Raw genomic sequence first — 27697 nt, forward strand, 5'->3', positions numbered from 1 at the left:
GAATGAGAAACTGAGAGGGACCAGTGACAAGAACACTGGATAACATGAGAGAAGAGACTCTTCTAGTGACAGTGAGCTCAAACAGGCCAAGGTTTCTTTGTAACAGGATCTGGGGATAAATTCCACCTCTGCTGGGCTATGACTTATGCCAGTGTTTCTCCATTAAGGCACCCTCGATGTTCCAAGACTTAAATTCCCTGTTGTGAGGTGGACTGGCCTGAGTGCTGTTGGCTGTTTCCCATCGTGCCTGGCCTCTACCCACCACATGCCCGAAGCACACCTCCTCCACCCAGCCTTCCCATGTGACAACCCCAAATGTCTCCAGACGTTGTCCAACTTCCTCTGGGAGGCAAAAATTCAAGAATCCCTCACCTAGCCAGTCAATTTTGATTAGTTTCCAGAAAAGCAGTGGATCTTTAAAGAGCATAGGGGGCAGTTAGTAGGAAACACAAAGGAAAGAAATGCAGTTACATCTTATGGATTTGAGTTTCTTCCACTAACATTGTGTAACCACCTCTAGTGATGTTAAGCAGGAAGTGGATGGCTGATAGCTAATTCATGTCACTGGTGCTGCATTTTCAACAATGGGTTTTCATTTTGTTCTATTTATGGTTATTTTATTCAATTATTTTTATTCAGCACCCAGCTTTATAAGTGTATATAATCCTATTATGTTCTATTCCATTACAGGAGCTTCCTAATAGAAGAGCACAGGGTAATAAAATTAAATAAACATCTTAGCTATTGTATCAGCCTCACACATTTCCTGACCTTGGCTGGATTCAAGAGTCTTGGTGGGGAAGGAGGTTGACAGTGGGTCACTGGAAAGAAAGGCAAAGGTCACCACATCCCAAGACTGGAGAGAAAGATTTGAATACAATTGAAAATATTTTAAAGTGAGATGGCTAGAAATGCTGCCGTCCTCCTACTCCTTCCAAAATTCCATAATAAAACCACAAAAAAATTCCTACATGGTGCTTTGAATTAGCTGCAGCAAATGTTGGTTTAGAGAAACTGAAAAAAGAATTTGCATGCTATATTTATATATATGTATAAATATGAACATAACCATGAATCTATAGCAACAATTGCAAAAGCATTTTCAAATGCATGTCCTATGGCGACAGTTTTTGTGCAAGGAAGAGCATAAAGCATGTTTTGGCCTCAATTGGTGAAGGCACCACAGACAGGTCTGAACAAGTCAGCTCAGGTCTCTGAGTCACTGTTTAGGTTTTCCATGGAAATGAAAGCTCAGGGGAGCCTGACATAAAGTGTTTGTCAGACTCTATGGGTTTGTCACTCTCTTTGAGGCCACTAATATCACTTCTCAAATGATGAGACTTAGCCAATTTTCCTCCCAAAAGACTTGCTCCAAGTGCTTAGCAGTGTTGCTTTGCAGAGAGAAGGGAGTCTGGGAGTGAATCTGAGGCAGTGATTTCCTGAATGTGAAGACAGTATTAGGGAAATATTGTGTGTGTGCAACCAGACATCACCTGTCTTCCCTGCAGGGAGCTTGTGACAGCTGAAAAAAGTGTTTATAGTGTTTTGAGCTCTCACTGAGGTGGTACCTCAGAAAGGCAAAGCTTTAATATGCCTCTCTCACGTTTGTCAACTATTACTAGTAAACAGAGGCTGCTTCTGGGTTTCTCAAGGTTCCAAGTTTAAAACTAACCCTTTGGAATTGCAGTTTCCTTTTTTTTTAATCCACTCAGAGTAGATAGTGTGACCTCCTTTGTTAAAGAATAAACCTTCAGAATTTACAACAGATTAAAAAAAACAACACCCAACACTTTGTAATGTTTGTGAATGACAGAGATGTAGATCAAATGAAGTTTCTTTGAAATAGTCTACATGTTCAAAATGAAAGAGGGATGTGGTTGGCAACATTTTGTCCTCAAAATTAAATGTTTGAAGGGGAAGAGACCATTTTGCCACATTCTGAGCAAGTCTGCTTTGTCTATTCTCACTTGAGGCTTCTGAACCTTAAGTCTGTAGGATCTAAAAATCACGTTAGCTTAATTTTATTTTTTTTAAATGCTGGAATAGAAGCTGACCAATTTTCCCTAATTAAAGTAATATCGAATCTCCAGTAAGTGTCCTAACATCTAGCAAGTATTTGATAAGCACCATTTTTTTAGAAATTGCTTTTGCAGAGCACAGGCTCTTCTCACAAGATGAGGAAATAGTGACCCCAAAGCATCTGAGTATTATTTAGCAGGAGGAAATCTAGGCCGGTGGACAGAGTGCTTTTCTTTAAATTGCACATGATCTCACAATCCCAAAATACCCATGCTCAGGAAAGCTATGGAAGGCCAAGTGGCAATTTATTCCCAGTCATACATGCCTGGTGATTAGCACTATGGATTGCTAGGGCCCAAATGGACCTTTGATGCCACTTTTCAGCCCCTATCTTCATGGAGTAGGAAGCAGAGCCTGTGAGGGAGAGAAATGACCCACCCAAGGGCATGAAGTTTTTTTCTTACAGCATCTAGTGAGACCTCGCACCTGACATCTGGTCCAGCATCTTTATTCCACACTCCTGCCCAGAATGCTGGGTTCTAGGTGTTGCTCACTTTTAAATACTTTTCTGAGATTCCATGGTGGGGGCTGGGGCTACAGGCGGGGGGAGTAAATTAATCAAGAGGGCAACAAATATACTTGCAAAATATTGTTTTTATGTTGAGTGTATAATTTGCCTGTTGATATTTTTATTAGACTTGCAGTCCTTCCTACTGTTATGCTTTTAAATATGATTCTTCTTGATGAGTATCTATTGAGGGCCTGTTTTAGGCACTAGAGATGGTGATGAGCAACATAGACAAGCTTCCTGTAGTAAATCCTGTTGGTATCCCCATCAGGTCCTCCCAGGTCCCGCCATCCTGTGCTCACCCCTGTGTCTTGGTCCAAACACTGGGAACTCTGCCCCAGGGCTCTCTCCTAGCAGAATGACAAATGGTGGTTGGAAGGTAAATGACACAACTTCCTCATGTTTTGGTAAGAAAAACTCTGAGATGCATTCTACACCCTGTCCCCAAGCACTCAGGGATTTGAGCTCCAGTTGTCCCCAATGTAACTCACTGGATAATATATCTACTCCAGGCTTCTTTCTCTCCCTGTGTCATGGGCTCTCTCCCCTTCTAGTGTTCCTGGATCCTTTCCTAATAAACTGAAGGATTCATCACTTGAATCCTTGTGTGAGAGTCTATTTCAGGAGGGTGGAGCCTCTTCTAAGACAGTCACTGACTTCATGGAACTCAAGTTCTAGTAAAGGATAAAGACAAGAAATAATACCGGAAGTGAGTCAGATCCTTTATTGGTATATACTGAGAAGGAGGGCTCCTGGTAGCTCAGCTGGTAAAGAACCCACCTGCAATGCAGGAGACCCCGGTTTGATTCCTGGCTTGGGAAGATTCCCTGGAGAAGGGATAGGCTACCCACTCCAGTATTTTTGGGCTTTCCTGGTGGCTCAGTCCGGAGAAGGCAATGGCACCCCACTCCAGTACTCTTGCCTGGAGAATCCCGTGGACGGAGGAGCCCGGTAGGCTGCAGTCCATGGGATTGCGAAGAGTCAGACACGACTGAGCAACTTCACTTTCACTTTTCACTTTCATGCATTGGAGAAGGAAATGGCACCACTCTAGTGTTCTTGCCTGGGGAATCCCAGAGAGAGCGGAGCCTGGTGGGCTGCTGTCTATGGGGTCGCACAGAGTCGGACACAACTGAAGTGACTTAGCAGCAGCAGCAGCAGCAGCAGGTGGCTCAGTCAGTAAAGAATCCACCTGCAGTGTGGGAGATCTGGGTTCGATCTCTGGGTTGGGGAGATCCCCTGGAGGAGGGCACAGCAATCCACTCCAGTATTCTTGCTTGGAGAATCCCCATGGCCAGAGGAGCCTGGAGGGCTGCAGTCCATGGGGTCGAAAAGAGTCAGACACGACTGAGTGACTAAACACATGCGCATGTGCACTGAGAAGGAAGGGATGATAGGGAGTGAGAGCAGCTGAGAGAGACTCAGGCTAAAACGTTGAGGTCAGGGCCCCTGTGAAGTGGGATAGTTGCCCTGAAAACTGAAGGATGAGAGGTGGCTAGCTGTGAGGAAAGCCTGAGCAGAGGATTTGGGGAGGAGGCAGGGAAATGTGCAGAGTGTGCAGAAATAGGAAGGAGACCACTGTGGCCTTTTCCTAGGAGATGGGAGGGTGCGGGAGCCCACATGGTGCAGGACTCTAGTCATCATCAGAAGTTTATACTACATGTGACAAGAAAGCTTTACAGGGTGTCCAGTGGGGGAATGCAATAATCTGACTGATACTTGAAAATATTACTCTGGCAGGCAGGTCTATGGAAAAGAGGTTCAGAGGAGGCAAGAGCAACAGACCAGGAGACAGGGGAGAAGGTCGCTATAGAAGTCTAACTGGGAGATGACAGATGGTTCTGAGCACCTGATTCAACAGTTGATAGGGAATAAGTCTTGTCCACTAAGTCTTGTCCAACTCTTTGTGACCCCATGGACTGTAGCCCACCCGGCTCCTCTGACCCTGGGAGGAAAGAATAGTGGAGTGGTTTGCTATTTCCTTCTTGAGAGGATCTTCTTGACCCAGGGATCTGAACCCGTGTCTTATGCATTGATAGGTGGATTCTTTATCATTGAGCCACCAGGGAAGCCCAGACGTTGAGTACCTATGCATTAAAACTTTTGTCTCTGAAACTATTTATATGTATTTCACTGGTTCTTAGCATTTTGCAGTGAAGTACCTTTTTCAAATCCAAGGAAATATGTGGATCTTCTCTCCAGAAAAATACAGATATACATGAAATGCGATTTTGAATTTGTGAATTGGAATTTAGAGGTCATGGGGTCAGTTAATAACTGTGTATGTGTGCTGTGCTGTGCTAAGTCGATTCAGTTGTGTCAGACTCTTTGTGACCCTATGGACTGTAGCCTGCCACACTCCTCTGTCCATGGGGTTCCCCAGACAATAATACAGGAATGGATTGCCATGCTCTTCTCCAAGGGATCTTCCCAACCCAGGGATAGAAACTGCATCTCTTATGTCTCCTGCATTGGCAGGAGTTCTTTGGGTTCTTTACCAGTAGAGCCACCTGGGAAGCCCCACAATACACATAATTTTTCTTCAAATTTGTCAATTGGAGATGTTCAGTGTTACTTTTCTTAATAACAGTGAACATAAGTCACATTGGAAATTTGAGGGAAGGGAAAGGATGGAGCCAATGGAGGCTGGTTAGGAGGAATCTGGAACCCTTTGGAACTGTGATTTAACTTAAAGCGAGCCCTCTTGCTGGTCTGTGGAGACGGGACTTATATAAAGGTTGTGTCCTTAAGTAAAAGATTAAGTTAAATCGAAGTGGAAACTTGGCCCCAAACTACATTGTTCTGTGCCCTGTGCAACTGGAATTAATTTGAAGCAAACTATTACTCACTCTGATTATGTGTCAGTTGGAAAGAGAGATGATTGTATCATCAACACAGAGGTCCTTTTCTTTCATTTCCTTTCCAGTGCAATGACCAGTCATCCTAGTTCTTTGAGTGAGGTGACAGGCAGTCTGCTGCTCACCCAAGCACTCTGGAGCGTACTCTGGGCTGAACACTTTCTCTGCAGCCAGGCAGCCCATGGCTCCTCTCTCACCGGTCCTCCAGGGGATGGGTGTGGCCATGAGAAGTTGGACGTGAAGTGCATTTTTGTCAGTGAATCGTATTTTCCCATGTGCTTCCATCATCACAGCATTAGAGATGCTTTTCTTTGGGGTGGAGGGTGATGAGTCTTGCCTTGAAATATAGAGAAATTTCAATAATAAAAAGAACATTATAAAGAAATTTTAATTGACAACACAGCAAATTTTAATTCCTCCAGAGTTGGAAGAGTTGCTTTCCCTTCTAACATATAAAAACAATTTTTTTCTGAAACTTACAAATCAAAACTCCATAAATGATATCCTCTTGAGATCAGAACCCTTCTAACAATCACATTTAGTGTTTGTACCATTCAGCACCACAGGGAAGATTAAATTTCTTCCACTTTGCCTGTTTCTCCCTCCTTCCTCTGATTCTCTCCCTTACATCATAAATATTTCTTTTCAACCCCTAAATTTTAGTTTTCCTTTGAGAGACATTTGAAAAGCAATCTTTATGGCTATTTATTTTATTATTCTGAGTCTCATTTTAGAGCTGTGCTATTTTCTTTTCTATCTTCCTTTTCTCTGGATGAGGAAAACCTTTCTAGAACTTTCTTCAAGAGAGATGGATTTAATTGGTTAATTTCGTAATATAGAGTCTTTGTTGGTCTAGAGTCCAAAAGAAGGAGTTCCTTTAATCTTGCTGCAACTACATTTGCTTTTGAAGGAGCCCTTTATGTTGCAGTGAATAAAGTGTCTCTTTATTAAATAGAAAATAAATGAATGTTTGGCAGGACTCTACTCCCAATGGGTGAAACATTGCAGGAAATTGAGAAATTGTTTCTTTTTGGCCTCATGGGAAAGTTTTGCGGTTGACATTTAGTATCATGGTTTTAAGACTACTGCTTAAATTCATCAAGAAAAAGTTGTTGAACAAAGGACAGCTTTTGGAGCAGAGAGAGGTATCAATGTGATAGTGCTCTGCCTGGTCTGTTAAATTTTCCAAGAACTTTGGCATATGGTCAAGGATATTACATTCTCTCTTACATAATAATTGTGTTAATGTTAAAAAGAACTTAGAAATATTTTAGCAATTTAGGAGCAAGCTTGTTAAAAGTTAGCCTCAGTTGTACTCTTTAATCTGTACCTGCCAAAAAGAGTGTTTTGCATGCCCAAAGAAGAAATGCATCTCAGCTGCAGCCACTAGCCTCTGTTCTCCATTGGACTCTGGGTTCTGGTTAAACTTGGTCAGATCCACTGGCCACCTGATGCAAAGAGCTGACCCGAAAAGACCCTGATGCTGGGAAAGATTGAAGGCAGGAGGAGAAGGGGACGACAGAGGATGCGATGGTTGGATGGCATCACTGGCTCAATGGACATGGGTTTGAGCAAACTCCAGAAGATAGTCAAGGACAGGGAAGCCTGGCGTGCTGCAGTTCATGGGATTGCAAAAAGTCAGACATGACTTAGCGACTCAGCAACAACAACTTTGAGCTCTAGACCTGAGATTCAAACTCTAGATGTCTCCCTCTTAGGTTTTCTCCACATGCTGCTGGTGCTTAGGTGCTCAGTCATATCAGATTCTTTATGACTCTATGGAATGTAGCCCACCAGGCTCCTCTGTCCATGGAATTTTCCAGGCAAGAATACTGGAGCAGGTTGCCATTTCCTACTTCAGGGGAATCTCCCACATAGTTACCTTATTTGGGATTTGTGCCCCATACCCACACTGTGAGTTGAACCCCTAAGCCTATTTCTCTGTCAATTTCCTTGGAGACATTGGGCAGCATCACCATGTGTCTTGTTGTCTAAACTCAAGAATATCTTTGTTCATTTCTGATACTCTCCTCTACTTAAAATCAATGTCCAAATCCTCTTGATTCCCCTAAATAGACCAGACAGCAGTCCCCATCTTGTCCCTATCTCATTTCCCTACTACCAGGCTCAGGTCGTGAATTTTTCAGGCTCTGATTTCTCTAAAAGCCTCCTCAACCAGTCTCTTGCCCTCAGTCTTTCTCTAGTATCATCTTGTTTCTATCCTGCAACCACTTTCTAAAATTAATTTTGATCTTGTTTCTTCCTGGCCTAAGGTTGGTTGATTGGTTTCTAGGGTCTACCTGCAATTTCACCATAGATTCCAAACTCTTGGCTTGGCCCTTGTTTATGTGTCTTGGCTTTTTTTTTTTTTTTTCTCTTTCCAGCTGCATCTGCCCCTTGACAAATATGATTTTTCCCACTCTGATCATAACTGAAGAATTTACAGTGAAAATATACGCCTCTGCTTTTTCCCATTCTTGGTGAATTTTAGTCTGTTGTGAAGAAGCCAGAGAACTCTTCCCCCATAACTGCCCCCCTACCCTGCCTCCCAGATTCAGCTAGAAAGTCCTCCTTTGAGTTCCCATATACCCCTGATGTTCTTCTAGGAGAGCTGATCCTTGATCTTAATCTCCTTGAGGGAAGACCATGCAGTTCTTTATTCTTGACTCTTCAAATATGCCTGCTGAAGAAAAAAAATGAGGAATGAATGACTAATTCAAGTGTTTTCTATGTATAAAATTGGATCCTAATTATGACATTATAGTAGTAGTAGTGTTGGTCAGTCATGTCCGACTCTTTGAGATCCCACGGACTGTAAGATCACCAGCTCCTCTGTCCATGGGATTCTCCAGGCAAGAATACTTGAATGAGTTGCCATTCTCTTCACTTTGGCTAATTTTGATTATTTGGAGGATTGGAAAAGCAATTATGAAAGAAAAAAAATGCTGGATTTGGCATCAGAAAGCTAGGTCCCTGCTCAGTCACTAGTAACTGTGGCTTTTGCTAAGCCTATCAGCCAGTTGTTCTGAGTCTCAGTCTCTTGTCAAGGAGCAGGGGTTTATATAAGGTCTGGCTGAGAAGCAGGGGAGAAGAGTCTGTGGTGGGAGAGGAACCTGGTGAATTATAATGACTACACAAGTGGTATCTGCCTTACTTTGATTCTTTCCATACCTGGAGTTCTCCCTACTGCACCTATGCCAAACCCCAGCCTAGGACAGGTTGAGTGGGGCGGGTGGTGGGCGTGGTGGTGAATGGTTTCCTGTGGCGAAGATGGGAGGCACGTGTTTGTTCAATTAGTTGAAGACCTACCAATGGCAGGATGGATATCAGAAATGGTTCACCCTTAACTTCCCTTTTGGAAATACACAGTCCACCTTCTTATCCACTGTTGGTGAAAGACCTCCTGTAGTGAGAAAACAATTAGATAATGTGCATTGAGAACCTTAACAGTATTTCCCCATCTTGACCCAGTAATTCTATTTCTGGAATTTATCTTGAGGGAATGATCTCTAAAAATGGAGATGGGAGCACCTAAGACATACAAGGATAGTCCTGGAAGTTATGGTTATGACCGTGGATAATGGACAATAATCTGAAATGGGTAATCTGTGAGGAGCACTATGGCCTTGCTCTTCAGTGGGTGCTCGGTAAGACAGAAAGATGATTTTGAGAAAATACTCAAGTGAAAAGAGTCCAAATATTTAATCCACGATGATAATTAAAACTAAGTAAATCAGAAGAATATAGAAAAACGAAAGTGACCAGTAGGAAAATTCACTCTGTTTTGAAAGAGATTAGTTGTAACTAAGAAATCCATAGGCCTTGCCACACTGAGGATGCAGTAAATGAGGTCAATGTTTTCATGCAAACGAATCTTTCTTTAGCACTGGGTAGAGGCCAGGCCTTCCCTCTGCCTTTTAGAACCTGGAAAAAAGCATTCAGAGAAGTACCAATCAGAAGTAAAAACTGGCTTACAGCTGAAATTGTAGAATACCAATAAAGGAAAGGCTTAAATGTACTTTAAAAAGATAGCAATCGTGACAACTTTGTAAGGCATTTTTGAGTGTGCAAAGAGTTTTTATATACATTTTTCATTTCCATGGGCTCTTTTCTTATGTAGCCTTTTATCCTAGCAGCCTGTAAAAATCACTGCAGATCTAAGGAGCTGAGAAACACAGTTATTACTTATTTGGGCTCCATTCTCTTTATCAGACATACCTGGGGCTCCATTACCTTGGGCAAATTTGGAACAGGGAGGCCTGGCATGCTACAGTCCATGGGATCTCAGAGTCAGACATGACTTAGTAACTGAACAAAAAACGCTTTATTGGCCTCTTATCCAGAGATTTCCCTGCTGTGCTGAATTTACTTTGAACATGGAGGAAATTACCTAGAAGGGAACAGTGGGGCCCAGGAAGCAAACAGGCATTTCACTGTGGCTTTCTTCACTTGAGGACCTCCAAACATTTGGCAGACCTTTCCCCTCACATGCCTCTGGAGCCTTGTGCTACAAAGAGGCGCGAAGCTGCTGGGAGCTGCCCACCATCACACAGCAAGTCGGTTGTGGAATCCATGTAGAATCGTGATCCTCTTTCTTCCTCTTGAATCCCCATCCAGCCTGAGTGTCAGTTCTCCCATGGGATTTCATGTTCCTTTTTTGTACTGCTTGTCTTTGCTCCAGAAAAGATCTGTTTTTTTTTTTTATTTCCCCACATGTCCGTGGTTGAGAACCAGGGTGCATTTGTCAAATGCACTGTGTTGCATTCACCCTGCAGTTCCCTGTTTGATGATTTGATACTTAGGGGAAAGAGAGACAGTGAGGAGGAAAATCTGCTCAGTGCCTTGAACCCTGGGTTTTGGCCATTTTTCGCGAAGACAGTCTCTTGCCGCCTCTTTTCTGATCCCAACCTCCCTGTTCTCAGGACGAGAAGTAAATCTTTACACAAAAACCCAAGGGTTTGTTTCCAGGTGTTTGAGGGGAAGTTTTGGTCCCCAGTGGAGCTTTTTGGGGGAGTTTGTTATTTCACTAGGGATAGGGCTGAATGCCTCTGGTTTACGCTTCTCTTTCGAAGTTTATTTTATGTTTTGTTGTGGTTTTCAGATTTCTCATGGTTTGGATTTGGGAAAGTAAAATCAAGACAAGGTGTTGGTAAGTAGTTCCTACTTCTTTGGCTAAGCAATGAGTTTGTGTTGTTTAATTAGGATGAAACTGCTTTGACCCTCTTTATTATTACTTGTTGGCCCTTGATTCTTTTTCTGTGATCCCAATTTTTATTTTGCTGAAGCAAGAGGTCTAGAATTTTCCAGAAAAGGAAAATTGACTTCAGTAGATGGTTTTGTATTTTTGACCTCAACTTGTTTTGTCCTATGAGGAAGTGTGAATTGTGATCCAGATCTAGCTTGTGGCTGCATTTTAAAGGTTAAGGGAATAAAATGTGACTGTACTCCAACTCCACGTATAGCAAACAGTTAGCTGAATATTCAAGTCTGGGCAAGCTTGGATCTAAACTTTCTTCCATTGGCCAACATGTAATAAATTTCTGAATTGGGAAATCAGCTGTTCATTTATGACCACTTCTCTTTCAATGCAGGACTCTAACGTCCAGACGCTATGATTTGTGCTTGATTGCATTCTGCTTCTTGCATTCAGACTGTGTGCCGGCAATTGAAAAGCAGAGTTTGTAGCTACCAAATGAGTGCAGATAATGTATCTCATCACTAGGATTGGAATCAGGTGTGATCTCCTAGGGCCTCTAATTTGTTCAGTATTTTCTATGGGTACAGAGACAATGAACAGGAATTGCTTAGAAGGCATGAAAAAACACTGTCTTTACATCTTGCCCGTGCATTTCCAAGATCTGGCCTCATCTTGACTATCTGTTGGTTAGCATTTATTTTGGTAGCAAAGTTGGTTATAGGGAAAATTGTAAAATAGGAGAAGCATACCAGGGTCAGTCTTCTAGTTCTAAACCATCCACCTATTGTGTGTTCATCCCATCCATACAAAGAAGCCTGTTTCCTTTCCCTTGTCGAGCCTGATAGCAGATCTTTCCTAAAGGATAGTCTTTCTCAATGTCTGTCCAGTGATCCAAAATATCGCACTGGCTGGGCCCAGAGGTGGCAGACACTGAGCCAGAGGGCCCTGATGGGGGAAGTCATCCTGACCCTTATCTTGCCCCAGGAATTCCAAGACTAAAGCTCTTAACTAGCAAAGAGAAGTGGAATGTGTCAAAGTTGGAACATTAAGTGCAACCAGCTCAGGACTTGTCTGCAATGACCTGGGGCAAATTTCAGATCCAGCTGATCATAGGCGATTTGCCAAGATATTGCCAAGATAGCAGAGAGGAGATTGTTTGCCTGTGCAATCTTGAAGGCCTTTCCAGGGCTTTGTGCTCACTCTGTGTGTGGTTGTGGTGAAGAGGGGAATTGAATGATAAACTCTCCCACAACAGTGCTGTGAGATGAGGTCTTCCCTCCACTAAAGAGCAAATCACTGCAACTATGTGAGTGTTTTCCAGGCCAGTTTGCTCTGTAGAGAGGCGCTTATTCCCTGTAAGCTTCAAAAACCGGGCTTCATCCTTTTAGGCCACAGCTGAGGGAATTCTTCAGAATTGTTCTTTCAGCTACAGTTCATCAGAGGTGCTGCTGCTTTGTAGGTTTTATTATTATTCAAGTGTGTTGAGGCCACAGTCAGGAGATGACTGCCACTGAAAATGTAGTTTGTTACTCACAGATCCCAAGAGAAGAGGGCAGATCATGCCATGGTAGGGACCATAATGCTGAAGGGGACACGGGGTCCATCAGGAAGCAGAGGGAGTGAGGGTAAAACATAGACAAGAGCCTCTACTGTGGTTTCTGCAGAAAGGAATGGGCGAGGCAGGGTAAGCAGGTTAGAATTGGCTGGGTTGAATAAGGGACCATCCCTAGTTGTCTGATATGTGGCTCTGGGGTGATGGGGCAGGTGGATAGTGGCCTGGAGTTTGATAGCCTGATAAGGAAGGTGGTTTGGGGGCACAGATTGTGGATAGGTCGGCTTGTATATGAAACATACTTTTGTAGGCAAGCACTTTATTATCTCTAGGAACTGGCAGTCCCTCCTCTTTCACCAAGGCCCCAGATGTTGAAGCAGCAGAATACAGAAAACAAAAGACATGTTTGATATGGCTATCTGATTAACAATAATCTGTCTCTCTCCTCGAAAGCATGTTGGCCTTGAGAAAAGGAAACTCCTTTTCCAGATGACCTACATCGATTCTTACCAGGGCAAAAAGGTCTCAGCCAGGCTTAAAAATGTCTGTAAAGTCATAAATGCCAGATACATTACTGAGCAGCTCTGGTAAAAGAAAAATGCCTCCTTGTACGTGAGACACAGTAAAATCAAAATGGGCTAAAAATGTTTCCAGGCATAGCTCCTATTTGTCAGCTCAGTAATTAGAATTATCTACCCCAAACTCAGCAAGCTGCACATACCCAGCAATTTAAAACTTCTTATTAATATTATAAGACATCTTTTCAAGTCCTCCTGTGAATTTCTCACATGCTGTGATGTGCCCCCGATTCTTCTTCTGTCTGTCTTTTCGCAGTGTTTCTTCCACGTGCACAGACACACAACGAGACATCCATGATTTGCACAGACAGGCTGCTGTCAAATTATATAGACATTCATCGTCTCCCCCGAGAGCTTTCCCCTTCCCGACTTTGCTGTGCTCCATTAGATCAAAATGTTCGTAGAAAAATGGCTGAAACTCTGCAACCTTGCCAGCTGTATCAATCTTCCAGGATTTGGAACATCAATAATGAAACAAACAGCACTTGAATTAACATGCCACTTGATAAATTGTTGAGGTTTATATGTTGCTCAGATTTGTCAACAGTGACCTTCTGGCAAAGTGAAAAGGCTTTTGAAAAATTACCTCTGGTGCTTTATACCATTTCTGTGCTCAAAAAATTTCCCTCCAAACAGAGAGCCCATTCCCTTGGGATCTGTTACCTCAGAGTTGGGGGTTTTACTTAGCAAGGCGGGGGAAGGAAAGAGTGTTCTTCGGTGATAGGCGAGAAGCAGAGAGCAAGTCCCTTGGTTGAACTCTTTAACTAAGGCTCTGCTGTGTACATGGCAGATGCTTCAGAGCCTGAATTCCTGGAGGAATTTCAACATTGTCTTCTAAGTATCAACCTCCTCCAAAATGATTGAATGTTATGGGAATGTGGACAGCCTGCCCTGGGCCAAAAGAGAATCAGAGACAAAGCAACTGGGATAAGTGCATTTCTAATTGTTGCAGGGAATTCAGAAGCAAATATTGCTGGCCTTCTGACAGCATGTGGAGTAACATGACAACTCTTGCATTCTGGGGGTAAATGTGCAGCCTGGAATCTGCTGAGAAATGCCTTCACTGCACCCTTCCCGGGGAGCTCGGGTAGTAGCATGCTTTGCTAACCTCGAAGGAGGGGACAGCTGAGCCAGGACTGGAGCAAGGAAGCCCATGGGGGGAAGGTCTTATTGACAAGAAGAAACCTTAGCATAGCACATTTCCATTTTCCACCTCTGGGTTTAAGCTCTAGGTGATAGGGGCCTGTCAAAAAGCAAATCATAAAACAGGGATGGTTAAGAATATTAGAAAGAACTTGTCTGTATAACTATTCTTGGCAGAATTTCCACTGTTTACAAACACCAGTGAGCTAGGCTCAAGATGAGCACAACCAGTGAGCTTCCCTTGGCTTTGAGTGTTTGGTGGCTTCTAAATTGGCTGTTTGAGAACTTGCTTGCAGAAGTAAGCCAGAGTATATCATTAAAGGCAACTTAAATACACATCCCCTTAAGAGAATGCTTTTTAAAATCACCTATAATAGCAGTTGGCTGCCTCTTACATAGTTTAAGACAGCTAGCTGGGGAATGTCCAGTTGTTATCCCTCCAAACAGTGATAATCCCCATATAAGACAGAAAATAGATTTTGGGGGCTGGGGATGGATTACTGTGATATTTCAGAGGGTATTCAAAAATGTATGATATAACAGCTTTTGTTTCTAGAATTTCTGTGCTTCTTACATAAAAAGTTAAATGTGAAGGAGAAGGTAGAGATTGGATGGAGGTGCTGAGACATCCTGGAGAAGGCAATGACCACCCACTCCAGTACTCTTGCCTAGAAAATCCAAAGAGTCGGACACGACTGAGCGACTTCACTTTCACTTTTCACTTTCATGCATTGGAGAAGGAAATGGCAACCCACTCCAGTGTTCTTGCCTGGAGAATCCCAGGGACGGGGGAGCCTGGTGGGCTGCCATCTATGGAGTCTCACAGAGTCGGACATGACTAAAGTGACTTAGTAGCAGCAGCAGCAGCAGCTGAGACATCCTGGTGGTTGGATGGACACACATGGCCTTGCTCAGGAAATAGGCATTCAGGCTTTCATTTCCCTACCACACATTTGTCTTGGCTGCACATTGGATTTTGTCTTCTCTTTGTCTTTCCTCCATATCCTTTTCTTCCTGTATTCTTCTTAGCTTATTATAGTAGCCCTGGCCACTGGGAGCCTTCTTTGGGACCTTGTATCTATTCAACATACTACAGAAACACATGTACAATATGTCTAGGGGACTTTGTCTACTTTTCTTGTAGGGTGTGTCTATCAAGAGCCCCTGAGATCTTAATTGTTATGAAGTTTTTAATGAATGTAGACCTGTATCTTTGGAAATGTGTTTTGGTTGCAAACATTATGGGTTTAGTGGTCAATGGATAAATTGTTTACATAAGACACAGTAGACTGTATTTATAGGCATATACATTCTGAGATTTTGGACTGTAAAGTTCAAATCTGGTGTGAAAAAATGTTATGGTTATTGTTTTAATATAAAGATATCCATGTAATTGCTTTACAAATAATATTATAGCTAAAGGCAAAGCACAGAACTTTGCTATTGGATTGATTCATAATTGCTATGAAAGTATCTTATAGGCAAAAATGGTGTAGTCTCTGAGAAAGTGAACATAGTAACAGGACAATCCAATGCAATTTTAGTTGACCAGTTGTAAGTTTTTTTTAGTAATTCATACATATGAAGCAAATTTTCATCAGAAGTTTCATTCAAAGCCTAATAACGTAACAAAAAGATATCATTTTGCACATTTTACACATGTAAGTGGATGTAGAGGTACAAAAAGGTAAGGGACTTGTCCAAAGAGTGGAGAAAGGATCAGGATCCGATCTTTGAACTCACAGGTCATCTTTCAGTACACTGTATAATAGGAATCCTAGATTCATGCTGGGAATTTCAACGAGTGTTCTAAAGATTTTCAGAGAACAGAGAGGAAAGCTGCATATCAAATTACAGGAGAAGGAAGTACAGAAATTGAAACCCTGATACATTGCTGGTGGAGATATTAAATATGGAAAATAGTTTGGCAGTTCCTCAAAAGGTTAACCATAAAGCTACTGTGCGTGCATGCTTAGTCTCTCAGTAAGGTCCAGCTCTTTGCAACCCCATGGACTGCAGCCTGCCAGGCTCCTCTGTCCATGGGGATTCTCTAGGCAAGAATACTGAAGTGGGTTGCCATGACCCAGCAATTCCACCCAAGAGAAATGAAAACATATGTCCACACAAAAACTTGTACATGAATGCTCATAGCCACATTATTCATAGTAGCCAAAATTTTAAATAACCCAAATATCAATCAATTGAATTGATCAACAAAAATGTGACATATCCATACAATAGAATTTTATTTGTCTATAAAAAGGGATAAAGTAATGATGCATGTTATAATGTGAATCAACTTTTAAAATGTTACACTAAATGAAAGAAGCTGGTCCCCAAACATCACATATTATATGATCTCATTTATATGAAGTATCCACAATAGGTAAATCTGTATAGATACAAAGTAAATTCATTATTGCCTAGGGCTGGAAGTGGGGAGAGTGGGGAGTGACTGCTAACTGAAATGATAAAAATGTCCTAAAATTAGATTGTTCTGATGGTTTTACAACTCTCTGAATATGTTAAAGCCTATTGGATTGTATATTTTAAATGTGTGAATTTTATATATATCAATTATAGCTCAACAAAACCATGAAGAATTATAGGAGAATATGTTTTTCCACCTTCAGGCCCAGCCTCAGTTATCAGCAATGATGATGACTCTGCCAGCCCACTCCATCACATCTCCAATGGGAGTAACACCCCGTCGTCTTCAGAGGGTGGCCCTGATGCTGTCATTATTGGAATGACCAAGATTCCTGTCATTGAAAATCCCCAGTACTTTGGCATTACCAACAGTCAGCTCAAGCCAGACACATGTAAGTACAGCTGTTTATACTTACTGGGCCATTTGCTTCATAGCTGTATCTAGCAGCATGTTTATCAGAGTCCCTGACAAGGATGATTGAGGGGAGGGTGAAGTGAAATGTCTTATGGATTCTTGAGGCTTTGAGCCCAGGGAATAGATCATTTAGTTTGTTGATTATGGCATTCTTAGGGTGTGTCTCCTGCTGGGATTGGAACTGTGGGCAGAACTGACTTCTCTTGGGATCAATTTTCCAAAACCATTTGTCAACATGAACTTGGAATCAAGGCATGCTTATCTTGAAAAAGATAGAGACAGAAACCAGAAGTGTCATTAGAATGCACATACATCAGTTACAGAAGATAAGCAATTGGTGGGATTCAAATTTGGTTTATTGAAAGTCTTTAAAATAATACACCAATGGTTGTCAGGAATGTTCTATGTTGCACACAGGTGGTATCAATTTAAGTAGTTCTGGGTTTTTTATTCAGTCTTAGTTCTTATCATGAGACTTGCTGTGATATCACAATAACAAAGGGACTTCGCAACAGGTGTGCCTACACTGAATTATGTTTCTCAGAACCAGATGAACCCATTAGCCTCTACTGGGGAACTTAAATCTTTCTTGGAGACTCTTATACTATTTTCTGAGCCACTGCTCAAATATAAAGAATGAAGGACAAAGCCTGAAGGACAACAAGAAATAAAACCGCAGTGAACAAACAGGCTTATGTCATTGGAACTCTAGGCCTTCCCTTAACATGAATAAGGGACTCTGAGGGTCAGACTGTCAGTGGCTAAGGTCCCCTGGGTTCCCTGGCACTGACAAGTAGGTATCTTTTTTTCTGTTTGCATGTTCTTACCCCATCTTACTCTTTTCCTGCTCTTACCTGTCTCAGGTAAGGTAGGACTATTTCAAGGTTAGATTTTGGGGACTGACTTTCCACTGAGAACTCTCATGGATAAGGGGATTTAGCAGTGAGTATTTTTAAAATATCAACAAACATCTGTAATTTCCTCCTATTCATTCAAATTTATCCTGAGGTATGTTTAACAATGGATTTGATTTTGAATTTAATCACTAGGAAGAACAGTATTACAATCTTGTAATATGTGAGACCCCACCACAGATTTCAGTTGAATTTGTAATATGACAAGATAAATAGAATAGCATATATGAAAAATACTGAGCTCCTTGGAATCAAAAGTATTATTTGAAATCAAGATATTATTAATTCTAATATTATAATTATGGTATAAACAAGATGTGTGGAGGCCTTGCTTACAATGTGTATTCTTTGTTGAGATAAGCATCCCCCAACAGTTCTTGAAATGCCCTGCATGCATAACAGTGAAATAATAAAGCAATGCAAGACACTGTAATGAGAGAATCTGTCATCATTTTGATTGTCATCACTAGGAACAGAGTGACCCCCTTTTGACCCCCCACCCCCACCCCCCTGTCACCACTACCAGTACCAGGCTGTATAATATACTTCAGTTAACCAGAGGCTACATTATAATTGAGGTTGACTAAAATTAAACTGTGCTAAGAAATTTGCTTTTGTCAATGGAGAAAAGTTAAAGCTGAATAATCAAGTGGGTAGCATTAGTCCAACAAGTCCAATAAGAGAAAATGAACCAATGATCAAGGAAACAAACAAACGTGCTATAGAATCAAATAGGCTGGGCTTCTGAGTCTGTGGTTCTTTCTACATGTGCTTTCTTTCCTTCCAAATCCCACAGGAAAATTTCTAAAGGTTATTTCCTTAGTCTAGCATCCATGAAGGCTTTTACAAAGGTTTTTGATTAGACATTTTGGTAATTTTAAAGGAGTTTTGGTTTTACAGCTCAACCACTCTATGCCACTCCCATTTGGAAGGAATTGGAAGAGAGTTGAGGAGACTGGCAGCTTCCCTTCAGCTTCTGTCCTCTACCAGAGGGCTCCAGACCATTGGTTTTTCATTATAAACTCTAGTCCTTCAGTCAGCCATCCTGACTGGTTCCGTGTTCTCAATCACTTAGCATCTTATACTAGCAGAAATTTTCTTTCTTTCAAGCATCAAGCCATATGCTCTTTCATGATTTTAAGAACACTTAAAATAACACATCTTCCATAAATTGTTTTTCAAAGAAATGGGAATGAAGAAGCAATTTACTTCTCTTCTCTCTTTACTTTTTCTTAAATGTCATTCTTTACCCCATATTTTTTTCCTTTATCTGCAACGTGTCTGATGCCTTTTGTGAAGCCCTGGGTGTTACCACTCTGGTATATGTTTCTGTAGTCTTGATATATGGCAAAACCAATACAATATTGTAAAGTTAAATAAAATTAAATTTAAAAAAAAATCAGGTTAGATTGTAAGCTCCTAGAGAGCAGAAACTATACTCATTGAACTACTTTATGATAGTATGGGACACTATTTGCCTCTGATGTGGGCCAGATGTTGACCAGATATGGCTATATATTAATGAAATATTAATTACTAACAGACTTGTAACAAGTGTAAATGACCTTTTACAGTGAACCTTTTTCATTGGGTCTATTCTTATTAAACTTACCTACATCGATTTTTAAATGTTGGATGAATTTTTTACATATTAACCAGTTTAAGTAGATTTAGATAGAATTTTAGCAGAAATAAGCCTTTAACAAAGAATCTTTTCTTTGAAGATCCTAATTGTAGTCATTCAGAAATTAAAGTATTCAAAATGCATAGATCTGACATACAGAAGGCGAGGGATTTGTTGCTGTAGGCCCATGAAATTTTGGTAGCTTAGCTTTCAGTTAACTTATTCCCTTCAAATATTTTCACAGCTAACCTTTAAAGAAGGGCTCTTCCAATAAGTTGGATAGGTTACATCTGAAAAACAAATTTAAGAAGCTCTCAGAAAAAGTGTGGAACTTTCTTCATGTGCTTAAAGCAAAATATCACATGAAACATGCAGTCTCTGATGGACCCATCAGAGGCTTGGGTCACAAACCAGCACATTTACTTCTCTTTCCTAAAGCTGCCTGCTATTCAAAGATGTTGGCTTTAGAATACACATGTGATCTTACAAACAGTGATCCCATCATGTTTCACTGAATTGTAAGAATCTAATGTGGAAAGTGAAGTTCAATTCACCACATATTTATTGACTACCCACAATATTCCTACAATATTAAGAATTGGAAATTGGGTGATAATGATGGCTTGTTCCTTGCCCTCAGCGAGTCTCCTTGGGGAGGCCAGTGTTGAAAGACATTGTGTAATTACAAAGCACAAGGTTAGGATGGCTTAGAGCAAGCATCCTAAGCAAGCATCCTAAACCCCAGTGACTTATAGGGTCAATATGAGAAACAGGCTGGATCAGAAAGATGACATGGTGTGGTGAAGATCATGATGGAATATGGGCCTGGTATTACCAGATATTCCAAATTTTCCAGAGAGAGCAGGCTTTTTTTTTTTTTTTTTAATGTGAGTTCTCCAAGATTTAAAATAATGAGTGGAACCAACAAAATATATCAGCACAAATCATGTTTGGTCCACAATACACCAGCTGCTTATGACTTTAAAGATCAATGAATACAAACAGTTGATTGTACAGACAGTGCTCAGAAGTAGCTTGTCCAAAGCGACACAGCCTCCCTGCTGGTGTAACTTTGTTCTAAAAACAAAACGAACCAAAAATCATGATTTAGCCATATTTCTTTAAATGTTGTGTAGTGTAAGATTATTTGAGTGAAGGATGATGCTAAATTATATCCCCCAAAGTACTTTTTCACTCTCAGGAGCTATGAGAGGTTTTCAAAGTCTAGAGGTGGTTTGCAGGATTTTAGAACAATCTGAACAAGGCTGAATTGCTCCCGAGCACTTTCCAATAGCAAGTCTGTCTACTTTATTGCAGGGCCCAGAGGTTCCCCCAAGACCGCCTGATAATAATTTGGTATTTGGAGGCTCCTGTGTCACTGCAGGAACTAAAGGAGGCTAAATCCATGCCTGATGGAGGAGAAGAGTTCTATGGTTATCTGCAAATTCTGGCCAGACAACATCTTGACGTCACTCCTTAGCTTCCAAAACCTAGCCAAGCAAGAAGTTGCCTTCCCAAGAGAAAGCAGTGTGCTCTAATGACTAAGCCCTCAGAGTGCTATGCCACTTTAACTATAGACCCATCTCCTCGATCAATCAGGATGGCAAGATGGAGCTGAGGAGCTCAGCGACATCAAGGCTGCAGTTGGTCTTTAATTCAACTAGTCTGTGTAGACGTGTCTGAAAACCATGTCATCTGACCACACGGGGTTGTTTCCTAGTAGGACTGACCAACTTGGCTCAAGGGCAGCTCTGCTACTGTCCTCTCCTTGTCTTCTAAGAACATTTTTGACAGGGTACAATGGAAACACAACTTCTGAACTGGAAAAAAAAAGAAAGAAAACCCACTCTAACCAACAATACCCCTGAATCATCAATCTTGGGTTCTTTTGAAGGGTGGGAATGTGTTATAGCTTCCCCTTCAGGAAAAGCAAATGCCATAGACTTGTTGTCATCTCTGGAATTGTGTCTTTCCTAGAGCAGCCTTATAAATTAGCTAGAATCCTAGGAGGAGGGTCTACATTAAATGAGAATTGTCTCTAAATATGTACTGTATGTGTTCGTTCTTACAGCGCATGCCCTCTATGTGTATCTAGGGCTAATAACTAACTCTCTGTGGAAGATGCAGATAAGGAATTCTGACTTTCCCCATTTTGATTTCATTTCCAATGAAATGGACATTGATTGATTTCCTGCAGAGTGCACCATGCTCCTCTAACTATTATAGTTTGTGTGTGTGTATATGTTTGTGTGTGTGTGTTTTCCCATTGGTTACATGCTTATTAGGTAACTATGTAGATAAGCACAGATTCATAGACCAGCAAAGACTAAGGAAATAAAACATAATAAAGGGAGGGAGTGTTTTAACAGTAGTTGAAAAGATCATGCAGGGCACCCCTCTTGATCCTCTTAGCTGCCATACCTACACTGTCATTGTGTTACCAGCCAGGGGAGGTAATGGAAGTGGTATTTTTCACAGAACTGCAGAGGTTTTGAACGTATTTGTAACATTACTTTGAGTACACCTGAGCAAAAGTTCTGAAGTATATCCAAGACCCCAGGAGCTCGTCACATCAAGGGTTGAGAGTTATTGGAGGTTATCTTCAAACTTCAGTGCAATCTGTTCCCATGGTCCATTTTGATGGTCCATTTGATAGGGTTTAAAAACAGGCAGAAACAATTGCTTTAGCACTTTCTTATGTCCTTTGCCTGCTAATTTTGTCTTTCAAAAGTACGTTTGCTTCTGAGTATTTAATTGGCCAAAAGATAGCTGCTTTGGGAACTGTTTATATCCCTTTGAAGGCTATGGCCTGCACTTTAAAAATAACCTAGGTCTATTTTGCCCAGCATGAGTGTTAGGGATGAGAGAATGCAGTTATTTTAGGATCCTTAGAAATTGCTTCGTTTATGGCACAGTGGGCTGACAACCCATCTCATGGGAGTCTTCATGGCACACTGCTCATAGACTCTGTAAAGTCCCAATCCAATTTTGTCTCTTGGTGCCATAGGTTCCCACTGCTAGCTATCACAGCTTGATACTACATTCTCCTTTCAACTCCAGAGGAGATGGTAAGAAGCTATCAAATAATGTTTTAAGAAAGCAACTTGAATTCCCTTGTAGAAAGGAAATAAATATATGCTGCATAATTATATGTACAATGTAAGACATGTTAAAAACTCCTCTGAGAAGAAAATTCAAGCACATTTACAACTATGTAAATTAAGAGACTTCATTCTATTAGCGTTTGACCCCTGGGTGATATGACTTGTTATCAAAAAAGAAATATCACCCAATTATAGGATACCTAGATCTCTCAGAGAAAACACTCCATCTTACATTTAATGGCTAAAAAAGGGAAAAAAAACTATTATGGATTTAGGTTACAGAGGCACTCATAGTGATATTCTGATTTTACTTCCACATCATTGACCAATCAAGAGGAAATTATGTACCCTCTCACATACCAGACAGTTCAGTTCAATTTCACCAAATCATCACTGATGTGCTAGAAGCATCCCAGCAGATGCAGGATCTAGTGTTTATTCTGGATATTTTCCAAAGCCCAGCCCAACTGGAGAGAGGTACCAGCAGGATGAATCTAATCAAATGCACCACCATTTTGGTTTCCGGTTGGTCACTCTCACATGTGCCAGCAGATTGGGGACTACAACCAGCTCAGCAAACATATGCAGAGGAGCCTCTTATGTTGCTAGGGAGCTCCCGTTACCCAGATGCTTTGAACACTGAGTGCTCCCTGTGGTTAAGCAGAGATGACAGAAGGGGAGTTTTTCTTGGATGTGATGCTCACTCATAGCTCAATCCTTCATGGCAGCTAATGTAACGGAGTGCAGGCTTTCTCTTTGTGAAGTGCAGATTTTCTCTGTCTTAACTAATTCTGCCAGCTAGAGAGGGTAAGCCACCATGGTTGGGCTTCTTCTCAGATTTGTCATCATGCCAGCTCTCCTTATGGGGTACAGCCATACTGCCCTTCCTTCACTGTGTTGTAGTTTCTTTGTCTGCTCTTTATCATGGTAATTGGTGAATGTGTGCATGCTAAGTCACTTCAGTCACGTTAGACTTTTTGAGACCCTATGGACTGTAGCCCCCCAGGCTCCTCTCTCCATGAGATTCTCCAGGCAAGAATACTGCAGTGGGTTACCATGCCCTCTTCCAGGGGATCTTCCCAACCCAGGGGTGGAACCCGTGTCTCTTACGTCTCCTGTGTTGGCAGGCGGATTTTTTACCATTAGCGCCACCTGGGAAGCCCCTTGATAGTGGATATTTCTCTTGAAGTATGTAAGATGAATTTGCTCCACACCATGGACAGGAAAGAACTGGAGAGAGATCTACTTCTCATTTCAACCTGATAGCCAACCACAAAAGGCAATCTCCCTCTTCGGGCTTAGCCTCTAGGAGTAAAGCAGCCTCCTGAAATGGAGACAGCAGCCCAAAGTGTTCACAGTGCTTGCTGTCTGAGCCCTCTTCCTTTGGCTGAGAGAATGCGGTCTATTTCTGAATGCCTGAGCTCCCTCAGGGAGGTAAAAGTTAGAAGGTAGTATTTGTGGTCCAAAGGAGAAGGACATGTCAGTATTACAGTAACTGTACTCTGCCCCCCAACCAGGGTTGTGGAGGTTCTTTTAAAACAAGACAGTCTTGGGCAAATCATAATGGATTGATCTCCCTAGTTGGCATAGCTCTGATGATTGATTTCTGCTAGTAAGACAATTAAGTCTTCATTCACCAAAATGCCTTCAGAGTCCCTAAAATGCAATTCTTTAAAAATAAATACTATAGGTTATAGAGGGAAATTTGGAAAACATAAGAAATAAAGATGGAATAAAAACTTACTTATAATTCTAACAGAGATATCTAATATCTAATTATCTAAATGATAATATCATTTGGATATCAAACTTTGTCATCTTGTGACTGTCCTTTTAACCTCCTATGCTATAAAGTCTAATCACTTGAATCCTGGCCTTTATTTGTACTGGGCTTTGTTCATATCTCTGTAGTAATGGGTTGTCTTGGGTGAATTGTGTTGGAAAGTCTGTAGGAAGCTCGCTGGGTGTATTATTGTTGGTGTCAGATCTTATATTTGCTTGGTTATTCGTAGGAGTATCACCTGATATGAAGAGCTCACTCACTGGAAAAGACCCTGATGCTGGGAAAGACTGAGGGCAGGAGGTGAAGAGGACAGCAGAGGATGAGATGGTTAGATAGTATCACTGACTCAGTAGACATGGATTTGAGCAAAATCCAGGAGATAGTGGAGGAGAGAGGAGCCTGGCATGCTGCAGTCCACAGGGTCACAAAGAGCTGGGCATGATTTAGTGACTGAACAGCAACAACATAGGAGTTAAGACAGAGGTGGGCTGCGCTGACCTTAGCAGGTCAGGTTTCAAGTGACCCTTAATCCAGAGAAGCTCCGCTTTTACAGGGTGAAGGTCACAGAGGAGACAAACCTTGTGTTGTAGGCCGAGAGGACTTGAGGAGCAAAAGGCTCCCTCATTTGCCAAGGAAGCTTGAGTGCCTCAGTTTAGGATCAGCTCTCTGCATGACTCCAGATGTAGCTGACTGCTCAGTTGGAGCAGATGATCACCTTCTGCCTCTTAGTTCTTCACCCTGGCAGGCTAGCTCCTTTCAGAGAGCCAGGAGTCCTGGATCTGAAAGGGTTAGGCTGGTTACATCTGATTTGCTTTCCACTATGTAGAGATGCCTTTTCTTCTGCCCAGGATTCTTGGGCTGTGCAAGGACCTCTGATAAATTGGAGTCTCCCTTTAGATATCCTGCCTTACCTAAACTTAATGCAGTCAGTGGGCCAGTAATCTCTTTATGAGATTTCCTCATGAGTCTTCTCATGAAAGGCTTCCTCTTCTAATGTCTTAAGCATCAAGGCCTAAGCTGGAGTTCTGGACAGAGGACCTCTATCATCAGTATGACATACTGGAGTATTTCAGAGTTGGTATTTTGCAGAGTCCTATTAAAGTAGATAGGTTCTAAAAGTAATTCCAGAATACACAGATTCCTATGATATGTAAGAAGTTAGATTTGTTCAGTGTTGAACCAAAGTGGGTGGGGAGCCAAAGGGGAATTCTAGAAAGAAAACAATAATCTAATATCTAGTTTCTCTATTATTTTCACCAGTTCCTGTACGTGCTATGAATATGGGTAGACATCAACATTCTTTTTACCCTGTTGCTATTATTTAGCACATTTATTTAACCATGCCATTGACCTTCTGGGTGCATTAAAGTAGAACCCAAGTGATTATTAGATAATGATGGCATTTAGACTAAGTGCCATATTCCTAATGTTCCAATAAGTGGTTGATATAGGGGGGACAGGATACAATGCCACACTATCTAATTATATTAAAAGAGCTGGTCTCCATGTTATGGAATGCCTTCATTACAGGAGATTACATGATATCTCTGCACCACTGAGTGGCCACCCAACATGTTTTCCTGAAAGAAGGATGGATTTTCAGATTCATTTATGCTCTCATGCCTAATACTCATCTCCACCCTTGTTCCTGAAAAGAGTTTGCTTTTACAAGTGGGTTGGCCTTTAGTTTGTTGCTAATGAACAGAGAGAAACTGTTACCCAGGGACAAATTCCTACTTTCTATTAATAGAGTACCCGGCCAGCTGGACGAACTGGCCTCACATTGTCTCTATCCTGGCTTTACTTCCTCTGGCCCATGAATATAAATTCCTTTGTTCATATTGTTCTATCACGCTCCCTCCTTTTCTCTATTTATGAAGGTTCAGGAACCATGATGCTAATGATGACATTTCATCCTTATTCCTAGTTCAACTAATGCCAGTACCTGATATCCAGAGAAGTAGTTGTGCTTCTGTATCGGTTCTTAGCCTTTATTTAGAGAGGGCCATTTTCTTCTTCCCCAAGTGTTGTCATTTTTAGGATATTTTTATCTCTCTTAAGAACCTTTATTTTGACTAAAATTTCCTTGTGTACATATAAGATTTTAGTTTGCCTTGAGCCCTACCTAGACCTTTATTAGCATTGGCCTCTGAAGAGGAAAACTAGGAAGATTTTGATGACCAGGAGCTCTGCCTTAGATTCCTGAACTCCTGGACTTCGAGGAAGTTGATGGCCAAGTAGCAGAGGGAATAACCATATCACTCACTTCCTGAACCATGTGTCTTCTCTGAGTTTGTATATACTCTCTGATGTTTCCTGCACATTGAATCCCAAGTTTTAAATTAAAGCAAATCTTAGCCAGATCGGGGTCTGATCACTGATATGTGAGTATGGTCCTTGGTGTTGACATCCCAGGGGGCCCTCTTTTGTTCTCTTAGCAGAGCTCTGTGTTATCAAGGGCCAAGCTTCTGTGTGTGGGCTAAGCTAGGGAGGGGTTGTAGGATTGGGGATGAATCCACGTGGTCCTCATACCTTATGCCCACTTTTGGAAAGAGGGGGCTTGTATGAATTCACATTGATGACGTTCCCCAAGGAGACACTTCAGCTAAGGGGCACCCAGTCTGAGTGTTAGTGTGGTCCTGTCTCGAAGGTCTTCCTGCTTCCCCACAACAAGCAATGAGCCTCTTACTGCTTGCTGGGCTCCTGCCTGCTGCCTTTCAGTGCTGATCTCAACAGCTCTGCCCTCTGATGCTGCACCAGGATCTGGGGAGGTGGGATAGGGAGGGGACTCTACTGATTGCTATGTGTTGCTTAACTTTATTTCCCTTTCTTATGTTTGAAGAGAGTAGGCCTGAAACATGATCTGCATTCTTTTACTATGTTCAGAATCTCCAGGGCTTGTCCCGCATATGTATGAATGATAATGGAGCTTGGAAATCTTTACTATAGAGGCTCGTTGATGGAAATGAAATCTGTTGTATTGGAATTTGTGATGTAGTTAATCATTCAGAGCCAAACTCTTATGCCAATAAAGACAAGAGTGTCAGATTTGTGGTGTCCGTTGCCTACTTTTTATCACCAACTAATAATTATTCTTACATAAACTTGAGAATTTAGTTCAGTGCTGGGATTCCTAAAAGCACTACCAACAGCATCCTAGAAGTTGTCTTCATTGACTCCCATTTAGCTCCCAAGAAGCTCCTCTGGGCTTTCCAACAGCCTCCACTGCACCTGGCAGAGCCAGCATTAGCATAATATGGGTGAGGCCCTCAGTTAAAGTGCAGAATTTAAAGGAGCACCAAAGAATATCAGCCATCAAGATAAATCACATTTGAATGCAATATTTTAAAAGACAAAAATTAGTGAAAAACCTATGAAGAAAATTTCCAAATTTTAAATAGACAGACTTGAGAAAGCAGGGACTATGGTGAGTGCTACAAATCCAAGGTCAAATCTTGGCTTTAAAATTTTCATATTTTTTCCTTCACTGTTTTTTTAACGTTTAGTTTTTA

The 27697-nt window shown here is 41.5% G+C and overlaps 1 protein-coding gene across 5 annotated transcripts in view; it reads left to right on the forward strand.

The window, feature by feature from the left end:
* The window catches only part of NTRK2 (neurotrophic receptor tyrosine kinase 2), a 407230-nt gene that overhangs the window by 211557 nt on the left and 167976 nt on the right, over nucleotides 1–27697 (forward strand). For 2 of the 5 annotated variants that reach the window (XR_009738137.1, XM_061426053.1), the window contains exons 12-13: nucleotides 10547–10594; nucleotides 16549–16737. Coding sequence is in view for 4 of the 5 variants with exons in the window: in XM_061426053.1 (XP_061282037.1) it covers nucleotides 10547–10594; nucleotides 16549–16737 (237 nt within the window). In the remaining variant the exon portion in view is untranslated. Of the gene's footprint in view, nucleotides 1–10546; nucleotides 10595–16548; nucleotides 16738–20615; nucleotides 27234–27697 lie in introns of those variants that run through there. The other 3 variants (XM_061426056.1, XM_061426057.1, XM_061426054.1) reach the window with 3 other exon arrangements.

Source organism: Bos javanicus, chromosome 8 (assembly GCF_032452875.1).
Source record: "Bos javanicus breed banteng chromosome 8, ARS-OSU_banteng_1.0, whole genome shotgun sequence".
NCBI lineage: Eukaryota > Metazoa > Chordata > Mammalia > Artiodactyla > Bovidae > Bos > Bos javanicus.